At 49.5% G+C, this 17,560-nt stretch overlaps 1 protein-coding gene across 1 annotated transcript in view; it reads left to right on the top strand.

The window, feature by feature from the left end:
* Positions 1–13,776, top strand: part of LOC149327442 (uncharacterized) — a 52,052-nt gene extending 38,276 nt beyond the window's left edge. The window contains exon 2 of the mRNA XM_089564882.1: positions 11,150–13,776. Within this exon, the coding sequence (XP_089421008.1) occupies positions 11,150–13,776 (2,627 nt within the window). The remainder of the gene's footprint in view (positions 1–11,149) is intronic.
* Positions 13,777–17,560: the final 3,784 nt, after the last annotated feature.

Genomic DNA, 17,560 nt, shown 5'->3' with positions numbered 1-17,560 from the left:
CAGGAATGGGCAATGTAAAATAGGAATGCATATATACCGATTGACAGAAGAGCGAAAAGTCGATAATTAGACATTGAAACATTGAAAAGTTGACCTTAGCGCCAGTTTGGCCTAAAAACCAAGACAAGACGACCGTTATTAACAGAAATAAATTGGCATGACCATTGTCGGAGAAACTCTTCCTCACCCAAGAAAAAGAGTTCCTCGGACAAAAAACTGATCAGCTCCCGTCGGAGACGGCCGAGAATTGGCCACACAGCGCGGCGTCGAAAGCCACTAGCGACCGCGGCGCATCGACTGCGCCATAAACTAAAAAGACCTGCAACTATTAACAGGCGAGCAAAACGGCCGCTGGGGAAGCGGCCGCGGGAGACGAAGCACGAAATTCCCTGCCCACGAAATCCCGCATGAACCGCGCGCCAAAATACACGCGCTACAACACAGGTGACTGTAGCGTGGCGATTAGATTCCGGGAGCGGGCAATTCGGACAGGTACTGGAGCGTAACACACCCCACCGCTCTAACCGATCACAAGTAGGGAGCACTGCCCAGCCAAGTTTCCAGACAAAGTCACGCAGATGATCTGGGAGAGGTGTCGACGCTAAACGCGCCCACTGAACGCGGCGCATAGGTGAGCGGCGAGACGCCGGCACAACAGGTAACAATAGCGTGCCCATAATGTCCACCACACGGTCTGCAACGATGTTGACAGCAGGTGCTACTGCTCTTACATGCCTGTAAAAGGCCACTGATGAAGCGTAGAAAGCGGTGGGTTGCTCTGACTGGGGTCCATGATTAATAGGGGCCGCCGGATCCAAAAAGCGTAAAGAAGGGCCCAAAAAGTACCGAGCCAGGATTCGCGCCGGAGACGCGTTTCCTAGCAGGATACGCAAAATACTCTTCAACGCTAACAGCGAGGACGTGACGGACAAATTTGGAAAGGCAAACCCTCCTCTCTCCCGTGGTTGTCCAAGAACAGCACGGGCCACAAGCTCGGTTCCGCCTGACCAAAAGAACGAAAAAACTGTAGTCTGCACTCGCCTTATGACACGGAGGGGTGGTTTAACAGTATAGCAGAGGTACCAGAAGGCACCAAGTATGACGGACTGAACCAGGTAGCGCCTCTCAAGCAGAGGCAACTCGAATGTCTGCGCCCTTCGCACACGAGCAGTAATGTCTTCGACGACCGAAGACCACACACCATTCCATATTCCAGCACAGTCGTAGGTCACACCTAAAATGCGCATCTGCGCGCACCACTGCAAAGGTATTGAAGATGTAATACGAGTCTGGGAAGACCCCACAAAAAAGTAACAACTCTTCGAGTAATTAAGAGCAGCCCCAGACAAGGAGGCGTACTCACGGAAAACATTTAAAGTTTCAAGCAGGCTGCGTTCATCAGCTAAGTACAGAGTGATGTCGTCTGCATAAGCAGTGGCGCGTACCGCTTCGGTGCCTGGCAAAGCCAGACCTCTAATAAAGGAGTGGCGATTGACTGCCAAGAGGAAAGGCTCTAATGCTAAGACAAACAAAAGGGGGGAGAGCGGACAACCTTGACGGACGCCGCGGCGAACATCAAATGCGGTACTTTCCCGGCCATCGAGGAACAGAGTGCTTGAAATATCTCTGTACATCTCTTTAATGAGAAGCACGAAAGAAGGTGGGAAGCCGAAAGCAACCAGCATCCCGTAAATGTACTCGTGTTCTAAGAAGTCGAACGCCTTTTCCTGATCAAGAGAAACAAGAAGGCCCTGTGCGCGCCGTCGTAAAGTATACGCTAGGATGTCTCGCGTTACAGAAGATAAACTATGTATTTCACGGCCTGGAATGGAGCAAACCTGGTGGCAGGAAATAAGTGACGGGAGGAGAGCTCGTAGACGACGAACGAGTAATTTTGCTAATACTTTGTAATCTGAATTTAGCAGTGTGATAGGGCGCCAATCTGCCGGACATGTCGACATAGGAGACTTTTTAGGAATAAGGACAATGCGGCCTCTTTTGAATGATTCAGGAAATACGTGCTCAGTAAAGCATATTTTTAATACTTCCGAGAAAATAGGGCCCACAATATCCCAAAATTCTAAATAGAACTCCACAGGAAGGCCGTCTGGACCAGGCGCTGAGCCTCGTTTCATGGAGTCCAACGCCTCCTTGATTTCATCTGTTGTTGGCACAGCCATTAGGCCGTCATGGAGTTCAGTGGAAACCTGCGGCAAGCCTGCTAAAAATGGGGCTGCGGAAACGACATTGCGATCGACTAGAATGACCGACTGAGCAATACTCCTGAAATGGCTAAAAAACGCACTGAAGTTCCTGCCACCTGGTTGGGACGTAGCCCCGGCGGAAGATGTAAACGCAGGGGCACCTTGAGTGTACAACAGCTCTTGGCGGGCCAACCGAAGTATCTCGGGATGAGCAGTTGGACTGCGTCGACAACGCCATGCAGAAGCTGTCAAAGAGGAGGCACGTAAAAGGCGCTGTAGGCGCTCCGAAAGCTCCTCTTTCCATGCGCACATAAGCGACGAAGGCGACGGGGTGCGTTGAGCAATACGCAACTTCGCCGTCACCACGCGCACCTCATCTGACACGCGAGCCCTAAGGGCTCGACCAGATGCGGCGCAATGGTGACGCCACTGCTCCTTCAGACGGTCCCAGTCACCAGGCACGGCCCCAACAACCGAAAAACGCAAGACGCGCGTGAGCCCCTCTTTAGTGCTGGCGTCGTGAAGGATGCGTGCATCCAACCGCCATGGTCTCTGAGGAGATCCTGCAGCTGCCGGAACCGCGAGCGATAGAAGAAAAGGGCGGTGGTCTGATATGTGCACCGGCGAGGATGGTAGCATCATTACATTGGCTGCACACACTGTCCGCGAAAGGCTCGTCGGAACATACGCCCTGTCTAACCGACTCGCCGATAACCCGCGACGCCAAGTCCACACAAAGACGTTGCCATAGAGGAGCTCATAAGCGTCCGTGAGCATAAAATGGCTGACTAGGCGGCGCAACTCGCGCGCATTCCAGCCTGGCCTACCCCTACCAGGGCCTTGCACATCGGCGACCGTATCGAGCACGCAGTTGAAATCGCCCAACATCACAACATTACGCCCTCCAAGAAAATACACATCTAAATCTTTAAAGAATGCGTTTACCCAATTAGAATGAGCAGGCGCATAAATGCAAAGAATTCTCAGCTGAAGTGCGTTAAACGTGCAGTCGAACGCCAGCACGCGTCCAAGCGCATCGTAGATAACATGATGATCTCGCAAGAGTGAGCGGTTCAAAACGAGAACGCCAACGCCGCTAGAACGCGTGCTGGCGTACGAAAAGAAGGCATCGACGCCAAACCTACGCTTGAATTTCAACACGTCACTGAGGCGAAAAAAATTGGTTTCCTGCAGACAGACAATATCGCAACCCGAGGAACGAGCGAATGCGACCACCGCTGCCTGCTTCAAAACACTGCGGAACCCCTGTACGTTAAGAGTAATAATTTTAAGATGAGTCATTTTGGAAATGAAAAATTAAACCTGAAAAGTCGTGATGTTTAGGCAATACAAAGCGCGCCGCGAACGGCGCTAAACCACCTCACTTTTTGCGGAGGGTCGGACCAGAGGAGGCACGAGGCCTCCTTGGCCGACCGGCAGAATTGTCCGAGTCCGTAGTTGACGCATGTGGACGCTTTAAGCTTGAACTCAAAGCGGCCATCTCAACATCGGAAGACTGTGCGCTGGAAGTGCTGGCGCTGGTCCTCGATGTCGAAGAGGACGGCGATTGCACAGTATCAGCGTCTGGAGATGATCTTGGCTCCTCTCCAAGCGATGTCGGCGACGACGACGGCGGCGTCGGGTCCTCTTCAGGCGTGATGACAGTCTCGTCAATGACGAGGTTGACTGAAGAGGCTGAGGATGGCAAGCTGCTGTCGTCACCGTCAACCTCAGCTATGTCGGTGTCCCTGCTCAAATCCGCAACGCTGGCCGCGGGCTGTAGCACGGGCTCCGAGAGGGGCACGTTCTCAGCATCATGGTTTTCCAGGGCCACAGTAGGCTCGACCCCCGTGGCATCAGGGACGCACGGAGAGACGGAGGCTGACGCAGCACGCACATTTACTGTCTGCTCACTTGGTGCAGTATTGGACGCATCAAGAGCAGACTCCGGTTCTTCAACGCAGTGAGGCTGGGACGCAGCAGAAGCAACCGTAACGGCGTCGGTGTTGGATGCGCCGGGCTTCTTGATGGTTTCAGCGGCTCCCTGAGCGGCCTGCGGGGGCGCAGGGCGGGCCGCAGCCTCCGAGTACGAGGGCTTGATGGCGCACGCCACGGTAGCGTGTGGATCGCCACAACGGCGACATGGGAGCACGCAACCTTGGCCTTGGTGCCCAAAGACCCCACAGCGGGCGCAGAAAGGAGCCGTGCACTGTGCCCTGAAGTGCGCAGTGGACCCACAACGCCGGCAAACGCGCTGCATTCCCTTGTAGTCACAAGTCACGCGGTGGCCCGCGACCTTGATGTAGTTTGGTACGGGTGACTCCGGCTTCATCTCAATCCGCACATAACGGGTCCCGGTGGTGACAGTGGGACGCGACCCCATGACGCCGCGACTTATGTGTAGCACCTTGCCATAAGGAGAGAGAGCCTTGGCAAGGGCGTCACTAGGTACACGGGCGGGCAGAAAGAGGACAGTCACCTGGGTCACCTGCGGGCTCAGGGGAACGATGGCGACGCGTTCCTTGCCGATGATGAGGCAGGAAGCTTCAACGATTTTAGCCATGGCGGCTTCACTTTTCACAGTGACTTGGTAGTTGCGTCCACCGAAGTGCTGGACGCAGTACACTTCTTCCAATCCAACAACGGAGGCTGTCGCATCGACGACATCCTCCGGACTAGCCCCCTCAGGGACGACAACATCAAAGGCAAGAGCCTTTGTAGGTGGCTGGCTCACCATATTGAGGCGCCCGCCAGCCGAAGGACACCTTAACAAAAGCGCACGTCCAAAGGTCGAACACCGGCCACCGACGCAAGCCGGCGGCCGGAACACACACCGCAGCGCTAATCACGAAGCCGCGTACCCTCCACCACCACGCACTGCCCCAGTCAGTTCGACGTTGCTCGTTTCATATACGTTGTGTCGAACATCCTAGACAGTTCCAACAATTGTCAGGTGAATGACAGAACAAGATGGATAGAAATACAATAATATAAATATGAAATAGCCTAATTAACCTTTCTAGTTAGACCGCATAAATCAATAAAACCGAGAACGAAATTGGTCGAGTTGGGGAATCGAACCAGGGTCTCCGGAGTGCGATACGAGCACGCTAGCCACTCCGTAATGCCAGCTGAATGGTTTGGAATGAACAAAGGCGCGTCTAGCTAATACGGCGTCTTCGTTCACTCCCATCTTCCCCCTTTCCCTTACGGCGAGGTGCAGGTGTCCACCCAGATATGCGAGAGAGATACATTTCCTTTCCTCAAAAAATAAATTTACCGTCCAGCAAGGCGTACAGCCGAATTGGCGATGGCGTTCTGTGGACTCCCTGGCAGCGTTGCAAGACGCTGTCGCGTTCCACTCTTACAGGCGAAGCTTAACATGTTAACCACACATCAGTAACACACGCAGACAGCCAATGGACGCGTCATTCGCTGGCAGCACTTGAATCATCATTCACAACCACACTCGTGACAGAATGCTGTAATAAGGCTTTCGCCTTGCACCACTTTAGTCGCCAAAGTGACTCCTAATTTTTTTTATTCTTGTATTATGAGTCGCAGGCAGCGCCTGAGGGGCAGTTGTAGCAATTGCTTTTCATTTCATGTGGACTCTTAATGACCGTGGCAATCCTTGCAACTTGTGTGCTTTAGGACAGCATACATTCTTGTGCACTGCTGTTTCTTTTCTCCTCTCATTACCCGTGAACCCGCACAACACAGGTCACTAGTATCTCTTATGCCACACCTGTGCTGCACAGGTGTGGCATACGAGATACCACTGACGTGCGGAGAAGCCCATGTGGGCCAAATAAGGTGGTGCATTATTGACCGTGCTGCTGAGTATGCACGATCTCTAAAAGGAGGCAAAGGGCATTACATAAGGAGAGGCAACAAGTGATATAAAAGAAGCATAAAAACACACGCACAAAGAACACACACTACAAACTTCAAAAGCTAAAGAGAAAAAAAATAAAGAAAAGGGATAAAGGATTAACATGCACAGTGGAAGCATACAAAGAAAAAATCGCTTGCGGCAGCGAGCACAGATTAAAGTCATTGAGCAAACATGGTAAAAATGACGAACTATTCACATATTGTGAAGATGATGGGCGAGTTCTGCACGAAAGGACTTTGATTCATTGCATAAAACTACATCGTTAGGTAGGGCATTCCAGAGTGTTATTGCACTGGGGAAAGTTGAACTATTCATTGCTAATGTACAGGTCTTGATACCGGCTATGGGGCGGCTATGGCTAAGGCGACTTGAATTTCTTATCGGGGATTTTAGAAGTGGGTGTCTTGATGCTGGGTGGTGGAAGAAGCGGTGAAGCAGCAAAGACGTGAGATGATGCGGCGTGATTCAAGCAATGGGAGGGAAAGAGAGCGTTTGAGTGCAGTGATACTAACTGCTTTGGAATATTCTGAGGTGATAAACCTGGCGGCGCGATTTTGGATGGCCTCGATTTCGGCGGAAAGGTATGCTTGAGATGGATTCCAGATAGATGATGCGAATTCAAGTTTAGGGTGGACGAATGTTTGATAAGCCAGTTTTTTAACATCTGGAGATGCTGCTTTCAGGTTTCCCCGGAGACAACCTAAGACACGTGAGGCATCGGAACATATCGTTTGGACGTGAGTGACCCAAGAGAGTGACGATGTCAGATGTAAACCAAGGTACTTGTAGGATGTTGTTGGAGCAATCGGAACCGTGCTAATGCTTTAAGTGTGCTGGATTACAGTGCGCTTGCGAGAGAATGACAAGAGTTGGCATTTTTTAAGGTTTAAAGGCATGAGCCAGCGGTCGCACCATGTAGCTATTGCATCAATATCTTTTTGCAGAAGGTGGCTGTCGGTGGGATGACGAATGGGGCTGTATATGACACAGTCGTCTGCAAATAGTCTTAGCTTGGCGTTTATGTTAACTGGAAGTTCGTTGATGTAAATTAGGAATAGCAATGGTGACAAGCCTGCGCCCTGGGGGACACCTGATGTAACATTATTTTGGGGTGAGCGGTAACCATTGCTTGAGGTAAACTGCATTCGCCCATTAAGAAATGTCTCAATCCAGGTGATAAGGTTGTCGGGAATGCCTGGGGAAGAGAGTTTTGTGACCAGGTGTGAGTGCGGAACACAGTCGGAGGCCTTTCAAAGGCCTTCTGAAATCTGAAAAGATGGCGTCGATTTGAAGGTTGTCGTCTATTAAGCGAAGGATGTCATGTGTGAATTCAGCCAATTGCGTCTCACAGGAGTAGTGTTTACGGAAACCGTGTTGGTGATGATAAAAGAAGATAAATGAATCCAGATGGTTCATTTGATTGGACGATATAACATGTTCAAGTAATTTCGAAGGAATGCTCGTTAAAGAAATAGGGAAATAGTTAGAAGGATCTGTGCGATCACCTTTTTTAAAGATTGGTATGATTTCGGCTATCTTCCAGTCGTCGGGGATTTCTCCGGATTCTAATGATTGTGTAAATATTAGGTACAGTATCTGGCTTGAGACTAGACTAGTGTTTTTCAGGAGTTTACTTTTTATGTGGTCACAGCCAGATGATGAAGAAGTCTTGAGGGAACTGATTAGATTTTCTATTCCGGTCGCGGTGACTGTGATTTGAGGCGTGGGCATTGTTGAGGTGGTTGGGGAAATATTTGGACTGCAAGCAGCTGAGGAGGAGACTGAACAAAAATATTTATTTAGAATTGTTGCGCACTCTTTACTGTCTATTGGATAACGATCAGCGTCTAGAAGTTCAATTCGATTCGATCGCAATTTAGTGAAAGAATGCGCCAGAATTTATTTAGGTTGGATTTGAGGATTGAATGTAGGTCGGTAGAAAAAACTTCTTTTTGGTGGAGGCTAATTTTTCGTTATATTCTTTCGCGCATTGGTGGTACCGTTCCCACGCTACGGGCCGGTTTGCAAGTTAGCAGTTCAATAAAGCCGTTTTTTCCTATTAACAAGCCTTTTTAGTTCTTTGCTAAAGGGCAACTGCATAGGTTTTAGAAATCGACAAGCTTAAAAATGCCGAATGTGTGAAACTTCCAGGTAAAGTATGCGAAGTCCTTTTGGCCTGGCATTTGAAACGGTGTCGTAATCACTAATTAAAACTGGGGCGGCCTTTAAGATTTTCCGCAGCGCACAACGCTAAGTGGGGGACGCATTATGACGTCACCGATGGTACCGGTACATTTCCAACGCATAAACGCCTGCTTTGAAAGAAAAAAACCGACGGCACCGAGGGCAGTGCCCGCCGAAGGTTGTTTGGCAGCGTCCAATGAGGCACGGCAGGGCGTGGCTGACGGCAGCGGTAATTTGAAATCATACCTTCCTTGACGTCACACTAAACTTCCTCGCATTCCTCCGGTGCCTTGAGGAGAAGTGCAAAACTTCAATCGTCGATTACGTCACTATTTTAAATGGTAGTGCAAAAAAACCTGGAATGCTTTACCTACAGCCTATATGGATTTCAATCCTTGAGTATCGCGAAATTCTCAATAAGTGGCGCAGTTTCCCTTTAAACCATTCGTTGTTAGAATCGGATTTTACACAAAACGACGGAATGTGCTCATTTTTCAACGAAAGGACCGTGGTCTTAGAAAGTTCCCAGTTGGTATTAACTCAGCGAGTTTGATAAGCAGTCTGGAAAGAGCTGTAAAATTCTGATAAAGCATGATTGATGGCATCCAAATTAGCTCTTTTGTAGTCGGTGATTATTTTTTTTTTGATGAGGACCGTTTTATAATGGGTAAAGAAAGACGGTAGTGTGGTAGGTTGTGATCGCTAATGCCTCGTGGAACGGTTATACCTTTTGGTCAAATGTTTAGGGGAATCCCCCAAGGTGGAGTAAATTTGTAATAAGGGAGTAATTACTTCCTTATTACAATTCTCTAGATGCACTATGTTCTAAAATTTTGATCATTTTATACAACTTGATGTGAGTACTCTGATTTTATGTATATTTCATTGTAAGTGTATTTTATTGTTTGTATTCAAATAGTGGTACCTTTGTTCTCCTTTTGTTGTATCTTGTTTATGTTTATTTCAATCACCTTAAATGTCTAAGCCACTGTATGTAACGGTTTTCCGGGCCCAGTCAAGCTGCGAAAGCAGCTTTTTGCCTGGAAATCCTTCCAGTTGTTCTGGAAAAATAAATTCAAATTCAAATTCATTTGACCAACACTGTTCCCACTTCGAGTTATTGATCAATTCGCTCTCGCCCTACCATAAGCTTGCCGTCCCGGTTAGCTCAGTTGGTAGAGCGACTGCTCCGGTGAAGCGGTGGTCCCGGGTTCGAACCCCGGACCAGGACGAATTTTTCTTTAACTACGATGTTTCTGAGAAAGCTGTATAGCTTTCCTCTGTAGCCGTATGATTATACCTTTTACGTTGATAGGGGAAGTTGTCAGGAGTAGGTCAAGAATATTGTTTTCTCTTGTTGGGCATGTAGTGACATGGTGTAGATTGAGGTCACGTGTTAAATCAAGGAATTGTGTTGGATCGTTTCAGGATGACCTATTGAGCATAAGAGTAAGGGCCAGCTAATATGCGGGTAGTTGAAATCGCCAAATAAAGAGATAAGGAAGTTAGGAAATTTATTTTTGATGTTGTTTAAGGCACGGTCAAGCGTGTCACAGAAGGATGAGGCGCTATCCGGTGGCCTGTAGCAAATGCTGAGAACAATTTTTCTTCCCTTGTCGTTCAAGTATACCCACATGAGTTCGAGGGTGTCGTCGGTGCTGATATGAGGCGATGATAATATCTTCTTAATAGCTGCGAGGACGCCACCACCTTTTCTGTTTTTCCTATCGTGCCGGTATATTGTGTAGTGAAGGTTAGGGGAAAAGATTTTGCTGCATTTGATATCCTCGTTCTGCCAGGTTTCCGTTAGGAGCGCTGTATCAGCGTCGATATCAGTAATGAAGCTATCAAGTGCATCACGTTTTGGGATGACGCTCCGGATATTCGTGAATGCAATATTCAGATCAAGATATAGCAAAAGACGCCGGATGGGGACGGATGATGGTATCTGGTTTTTAGTGGGTCATGTCGTGGTTCCTGAAGCGCTCTCGGTGGGTGGTCCTGTGTTACGCCGCGCGCTAGCTGCTGAGTTAGGGGTTTCCAATACGCTAGCAGTGGCAGGGTCGTAAAAATAAGATTTATTGCCAACATAAAGCTTGTCAAAAGCAAGTTTAAACGCGCACTTTTGTAGCCGGATGAACTGAAGTAGCTTTGAACGTGCATGGCGAGTAGGAAATTCAAAGTCTTCTCTGATGGCGTAGTTTGTCCCCTTAAGTTCTCACCCGCAGGACAGTACGTTCTCTTTGGTTTTGAACTGTGCGAAATTTACAACGATGGAGCGTTTCTTGTCGTCGGACTGACTTCCAATTCGCTGAGCACGTTCAATGCAGTTGCTGTCGAGATGAAGATCGAGGTAATCAGCACACAGGGTCACAATTTTCTTCTCCGATTCTGCCCATGATTCGTTGTTTGTGTCATCGAGGCCTAAAAAAGCAAGTTGTTGCGGCGCATTCAGTTCTTGGTGTCAAGGTTTGCAGCTTTCAAGACAGTGATTTCGCGGTGTATTTTGTCTCTTTCCTTTGAGGGTTTGCCAGGGTTCGGATGATGGTCGGATGATTCAAGTTTCTCTGGACGGATACTTACGGTTTTTCGTGCAAGGCTAGAGTGACCTTGAGGTGATCAACTACGGAGCGGATTGCTTCAAAACTTTCTTCTAGCTGTTGCATGCGAGTGTCAACGGATAAGGGGTCGTTATTTGAGCCAGGACCGGGGTTTAGTTCGTCACCGGATAGTAACAGCATCAACTGGGACAGGAAATTGCACCAGCCCTGGCACTAGCCTGGGCGAGATCAGTAGTAAACGTGTTTACTGATTTGAGCTGCGCCAACGGCATTATATTCATCCTGTGATGCTTTTCGTGCAGGTCAGTTCCGTCCGGACGGGGCTGCCATCATGCCCAAGCGGAAGCGTCCAGATGTAAGCGCTGCTGTCAAAACTTACCACGAGGAGGTTGCACCCAAAAAGGTTCCAAAGTCCAAAGAGGTTCACGTTCCCGTGGAGGTGCAAGTTCCCGAGGAGGCTGATGTTCCCAAACACGAAGACGTACCCGAAGACGAGCAGGTGCCCGCCGACGACGAGGCGCCTGCCGAAGTCGAGGAATCCCCAGGCGTCGAGGCATCCCCAGGCGTCGAGGCATCCCCAGGCGTCGAGGCATCCCCAGGCGTCGAGGCATCCCCAGGCGTCGAGGCATTACCAGGCGTCGAGGCATCCCCAGGCGTCGAGGCATACCCAGGCGTCGAGGCATGCCCAGGCATCGAGGAGCCCAGAGGAGTCGAGGAGAGGGAAAACGAGGAAGCGCCCAAAAGCGTTGAGGTATTCGAAGACGTTCACGCGACAACGGCCCCGTCACTGCCATTGGAACAGATGGACGGAGTCTGCAGCCGGTACGGTGGTCTAAGAGTCGACCATCGTCGACCATGCACGAGCCGCGAAGGCCACCTGTGCCACATCGTAACCAACATCAAAGCTTGGAACAGCTTCTTCTGGGCCGTCGGGCTGGAACTACAAGAGGACGCTTCCTCGAAGCTCATCCTCGTTCAGGCGAGTGACGGCCTATGCACGAGAAGCCTGAACATAACGAAAGACAGACACCAAGCCGCGACACTTCTGTACCACCTGCTGACTAAGCACCGGTGCGTTGCGGAAGTCACCATCAACGACGATATCCTCACCGGCCATGAAAAAATTATCTGTTCCGCAGTTCGCGACGCGCTGGGGCTGAAGAGGCTTTCGTTGGTCTTGAGGTCACCGGGAGTCGTTGTCTCCGGAGCCCTTGCAGCGACTGTAATTTGCTTGACGCGGTTGAAATCGCTCGACCTGTCCGTGGACTTGCACGGGCACTTCATTGCCGATCTTGCGCCTCTTCTCGCGGAAACAGCTTGCTTGGAGACGCTTATAGCCTTGGAGGTACGTGCGTACCCTGAAGACGCCAGCACCTTCCTAGCAGGGCTGTTCCTAAATAGCAGCATCCGACACCTGTCACTCCCATCAAGGATTCTCAACAGTGGCAGTGCACCCTACGGCATAGGCAACCCGCATGTCGCTCTTGGAACGTACCTGAGGCTGAATACGTCCCTGAGATCGGTGTTTATTAAAGCCCCTGAATATGGTCCGGACATGGACGTGTTGACTATTTGTGATGCCCTGGCTACTCATACGGTGCTGGTTAGACTCAAGCTAGAGGTGAGCATATTCAAGTTGCAGTATGCCACAGCGATAAAGAAGCTTCTGCGCACCAACAAGACGCTCAGGAACTTCAGCTTGATGTGCAGCTGCACCGACGATGACGAAGTAGTTGAAGGATTCCATTGGCATGAATTCCGAAGGTACCACATTCGGCACAACGATGACTACGTAAAGCCCTGGATCTCCGCTCTGCTGGAGAATGACACCTACATCTCGGAACTGACATTCTCAATGTGCGGGTTTAGCCTCTTAGAGTGCCAGAAATTTTGTGGAGCGGTGACCGCGAACAAGTCGCTGAAGAAGATCATCCTCAAAGACCTCGGTCGCCATAGATGGGAAATCTGCAAAACGCTCTCTGAATGTGGCCTGCAAGACAGAGTCGTCGTCAAGGGCCACTGCTTGGTGGACTACCCAGACGAAGGCCCTCCTCCGGTGGGCTGCCCCTCCTTCGCAGTGCCCTTCGGACTGCTCCAGACCGCTGTGGACAGAGCTACCGTGTCTAGTAACCTCACACACGTCACGCTACGAGTGAACTCGATTTTGTGCTTTAACGGTGTGACAGAGCCAGCCTCAACGCCCATCGTTCAGATGGTCCAGAGCGCGACTAGCATCACACACCTGGCGCTGTGTCTGGAATTGTGGTGCTGTAACCAGTGCTGGAATGTGTGCGGACCCGCTATATGTGAGGCCGTGTGCCGAAATACGAGCATCAGAAACATGACCGTGATCTTCTCGAGGCAGAATTCCTGGGACTTGGCACCGCTGGCCAGACTCCTGCTCCGAAGTCGAGCCCTGCGTAGTTTCACATTACGCGCTCCCAGTCTCAGAGCTTCCACCGTGTTCATCGCAGAGCTCTCAAAGCCGGAGCTTGCGGATAACTACGCTCTGCAGGACATACGCTGTCTTCGTGGTGGTGTTGATGGGATCAGAAAGCGCCTGGACATCCAGGACATCCTACACAGGAACCGAGCCTTGGCAAAGCGGGCTGCTCGCTTCGTCGCCGGCACCCATGTGAAGTACACTGCAGAGGCTTTTGAGCAGATCTGCACCTCTCCAACCTTGGTAGACGAGCTTAAGGCCACGGCGTTTGTCGACGAAGCTCAAGCTAAAAAGCTGATTGCTCGGTGCGTGCTCGGACTACAAGACTTCACAGAGTTCATGCGCCTCGCAGGCGTAGTGCGTGACGGCATAGAGTGCAGCGCCAGGGATGACGGGCAGACGCAGCTGGGTGACCTGCCCGATCTTTGTCTTCGTCGCATCAGGCATTTCTTGCGCTTGAGCGACGTGCTCGCTTCACCTGAGTAGAATGATACCGTACTGAATGTTGTTCCCGTGTTCCTGTAGATATATATGCTGCGTCTATGCATTGTCTAAAATATCATGATCAGTTGGTCCTGCCATGTGCTTACATTTTTATTCCTTAAAGGCGAAAGCTGTTTCAGTTGGTTTAGACATATTGGCATGCATTCTGCCATGGTATCCCAGCGTCAGCCGTAAGGCCTTAATTACTGAGCGAATTGAATGCACGTACCTTAAGTGATTTCATTTATTTTCATAGTTTAAATTCAGTTCATTGGCCACCACCTGCCCTTGTTGGTAGGTATAAAATTGCACAGTATTAAATTCCCCTCTCCGTGTTAGGGGAGATTTGAGTGCAGAAGTGAAGATTGAGACAGGGTGGAACACGGCGGGGGGCCAGGTCAGATTTCTCTGATTCGCATCGGCACGCCGAGGCTTTCTCTTGCGGCTGACGATATAGAATCAACGGCCCAATGCAGTAAGAAATGGCTGAACCAAAGCTGTAACAGCTTTCAAAGATTAATGCGCTTTGCCGTGAGGCTGAGTTGTACAAATTTTTGCGGGACCATATCCTAGAAAGTGACCCGCAACATGCCTGCTGTGATAATGATCATTTTGTGATGCCAATAAAGAGGTGCCTGTATATACCTTACGCGCTCGTTGTTCTTTTCGTTAGCTGCTCTCTCCCCACGTTCATAATAGAAAGCAGCTGTTCTGAATAATGTTTCAGCGCCAATTAGAGGAGGAGGAGGAGGAAAACTTTTATTTCTATTTACAGTGAGAGGTCCATGGGGCGAGCCGGAAGGGCCCGCCCCTCTCTGTCTTTTTGACATTTTCTAACCGTTGGCTTCAGGTGCGTCAAAAGAGGTCGCAATACACGATTCATCCATCTTTGAAGCAGGCACTTTCGACCCGCAGGGCGATCTAGCATGCCAGACAGCTGCACGTTGATGCATGCTTATCGCAAACGTCTAAACAACGAATAAAAGAAAGAAAAGGAATTTGCCTGCTGCGTGCCCCAACCTCTCAGTCTGTTTTATTAACGAATGCATTTATATTAAGTAAGTAAGAGCACATTGACTGGCCAGAAATTGCAGAAATTAATATAAAATAAATGTCCGGGCTTGGCACTTTTTCAGAGTGGTCGCCAAAGCGCAGTAAGGAGGACCCGGGTCAAAAAGTGCTAGATGACGCAAAAGGGAACATTTAAACCACACGCTTATATTTCAAACGCAGCTCCTGTGAAGTCGCTAGGGTGTTCCGGTTGGCTACCCTGCAACTGGGAAGAGGGATGAGAGGATTTTTAAAGGGAGAGAGAGAAGGGGCAAGGACTACAGTCTGTCCCTTAAAGGGCAACTCCGGCGATTTTTCCGCCATTTAAATTAATGGCTGTTTTGTGTTCCTAAGAACCTCCTGTAATGTGTACAATACAAGGTTTTCAAATGCAACCCCAAAATAATTTTTAAAGAGCAAAAAACGCAAAACTCAAAACTCCAAACTGTAACCGCAAAACCGAAACCGGAGAGGTGCCTTCGTGCGGTATTGACTGTGACATTAATAGCGAGTTGGCCGCGCTGCGAAGTTCGAAGCCGCCCTGTCGACATGGTTTAAGTGCGGAGAACAGCTTTTCCTAGACCAGCGAGTCTTTAGAAGACGACTCATTCGACTATTTTGGACTGGACGAGTCGCCATTCAGGTATGATCCACCGCCGCGCGAGCTAGCCGAGTCACACCCCAGGCCGCGTAACCTGCAGCATGGAGACGGTCTGAACTCGGAGAAGTGTGTGTTTGAGTCATTTCTCCTGCATGCGATTGTGACACAGTCCTCAGAACAAAAGTTAATGTGATCCTCCCGCTGGGTCGGCGAGTGCGGCCGACCCAGCCTGATGAAAGAATCTGCTGCCGAAACGTTGCCGCGGTGCACAATGTCCTTACAGGGGAATGCATAACCATAAGTCCTCTCTTTGCGAAACTTTGTCTCGACGGCGAGCTTTGGTAAGTGAATTCACGCCAACTACTGTTCTACAATCCAACATATATTAAGCGCGCTCTCCGTGGTCCGCTTCCTCTTGACGGCCGCGCTTCGTTCAGCTGGCCGCTTCGATGGGCGGTTGTATTCGAATAACGTTGGCACAGAATCTGCCTTCAAGCCCCAGTTGAACGAAGCCTTAGCGAGTCCAAAGCTCCCTCTGAGGTACACGCTGTCTTCATAGCAATCTAGCACGAAATGTTCCGATTACAAGCGGGAATGCTTGCTCGGAGAACAGTTGACACGCCGTAGAGCTCTCACCCAATTGTCGCGAAGGTACTTATCGCTAGGAAACCTATGGTAGATCACGCCCGTTGTCAGAGATGAAGAATTTGTGCAGCCCACAGCACATCAGAAGTTGCCGTGACCCATCACTCTGGCGTACACATCACATCAGGCACGTTGAGATGGCGCGAAATTGCACAGGTGGTCGAAATAATTCCGGAGACCTCCACTACAGCACCTCTTTCTTCCTTTCTTCTTTCACTCCTCCCTTACGTCCCGGTTCGGGTGTCCGTTACTGCGTCGTTTACTTTCCTCAGCGCGCGCCCGTCTAGCTTGACACGCCGCCCTCCTAGTGACATCACAGTACAGGGTGGCCTGTAGAAGTTGCTCGATCTTGGGTGCCGCTCGCGTCGAGGTGCGCTTGTCTTCAAAATTCGCTTGCTAAAAAACTACGCCGCTTTCAGGTGCGAAATTTTACATGAGATATCAGACTACCATAAACAATACAGTCTTAAAATTTAATTTCGATCGATGAACATCAAAAAATCGCCGGAGTTGCCCTTTAACGACCGAACGTGAAGCATTTCATTGCAGGTCGCCCAGGAGAGCTGCATATATCGATGGTGAATCGTCTTTGCTTGAGGTAGATATCGCTTTGTGTGCCCAGGTTGTGATATGTACGCTTCTGTATTAAGATTGTAAATCAACACAAATTAAAATACCTGTACACTGGGTAAACACTTGCAATTTCTGATATTGCTTTACTGGACGTGAGAAGTCGACACAGCGCTTTTGCGCCATCGGTAATAAGAGGCCAAGAACTTGTTTTGTGCACAAAAAGCTAACGACCACCCAGGTGCGCTCTCTGAACGATGTTACCACTTTAAATATGCGTGCACACACTTCTGCGTTTATCACGAGAAGCACACCTTCAACTTCATGTGACAAGTTTTCCAACATGCTTATATTTTTTTTCGCAGCACAGTTCTAAGCGGCACCCTCAGAAGTTTACATAAAGCCAACTGCCTGCATAACTTCTTCGATGTTTGGTGCATGCAGCACAATCCGCACATGCAAGCTGTATAGCTATTTGTCAACCTTGTGCGAAAAGGAAGGCCTCAAGATACCACTGCTGATAATAGGATTGATGGTTTCGTCCCTGAGAATTTGTCATACGCTCGGCACACTATTAATCAGCCTTTTTTTTGTGAAAACTTCAATCTTCCTGTCAATGGCCCCCACAGTCTATCATACTAACAGTATGAGAAATCATCTTTCATGAATCACATTGGTCGCTCAAGTTATGTAAAGGTCATAACAATCTGAAAGCAGTCTGAACGCAGCCAGTGAACCCATAGAGAAAGAAGTGGCAACTCCAGCAGTGCGTCAATAAATATTGGCAACAGATAGCGAGAGCTATGTCGAGCAAAATTATCTAAGATAGCGTAATACTAATCCTGAATGCTCATCACTTGTTCACTGTGCATATTGTAGAGAGATAGAGAGAGAGAGAGAAAAGGACGGAAAGGCAGGGAG

Source organism: Amblyomma mixtum, chromosome 10, assembly GCF_055824585.1.
Source record: "Amblyomma mixtum isolate Tamu chromosome 10, ASM5582458v1, whole genome shotgun sequence".
Taxonomy (NCBI): Eukaryota; Metazoa; Arthropoda; class Arachnida; order Ixodida; family Ixodidae; genus Amblyomma; species Amblyomma mixtum.
Note: the sequence above shows the minus strand (reverse complement) of the source record. Positions and strands in the feature narration are given on the sequence as shown.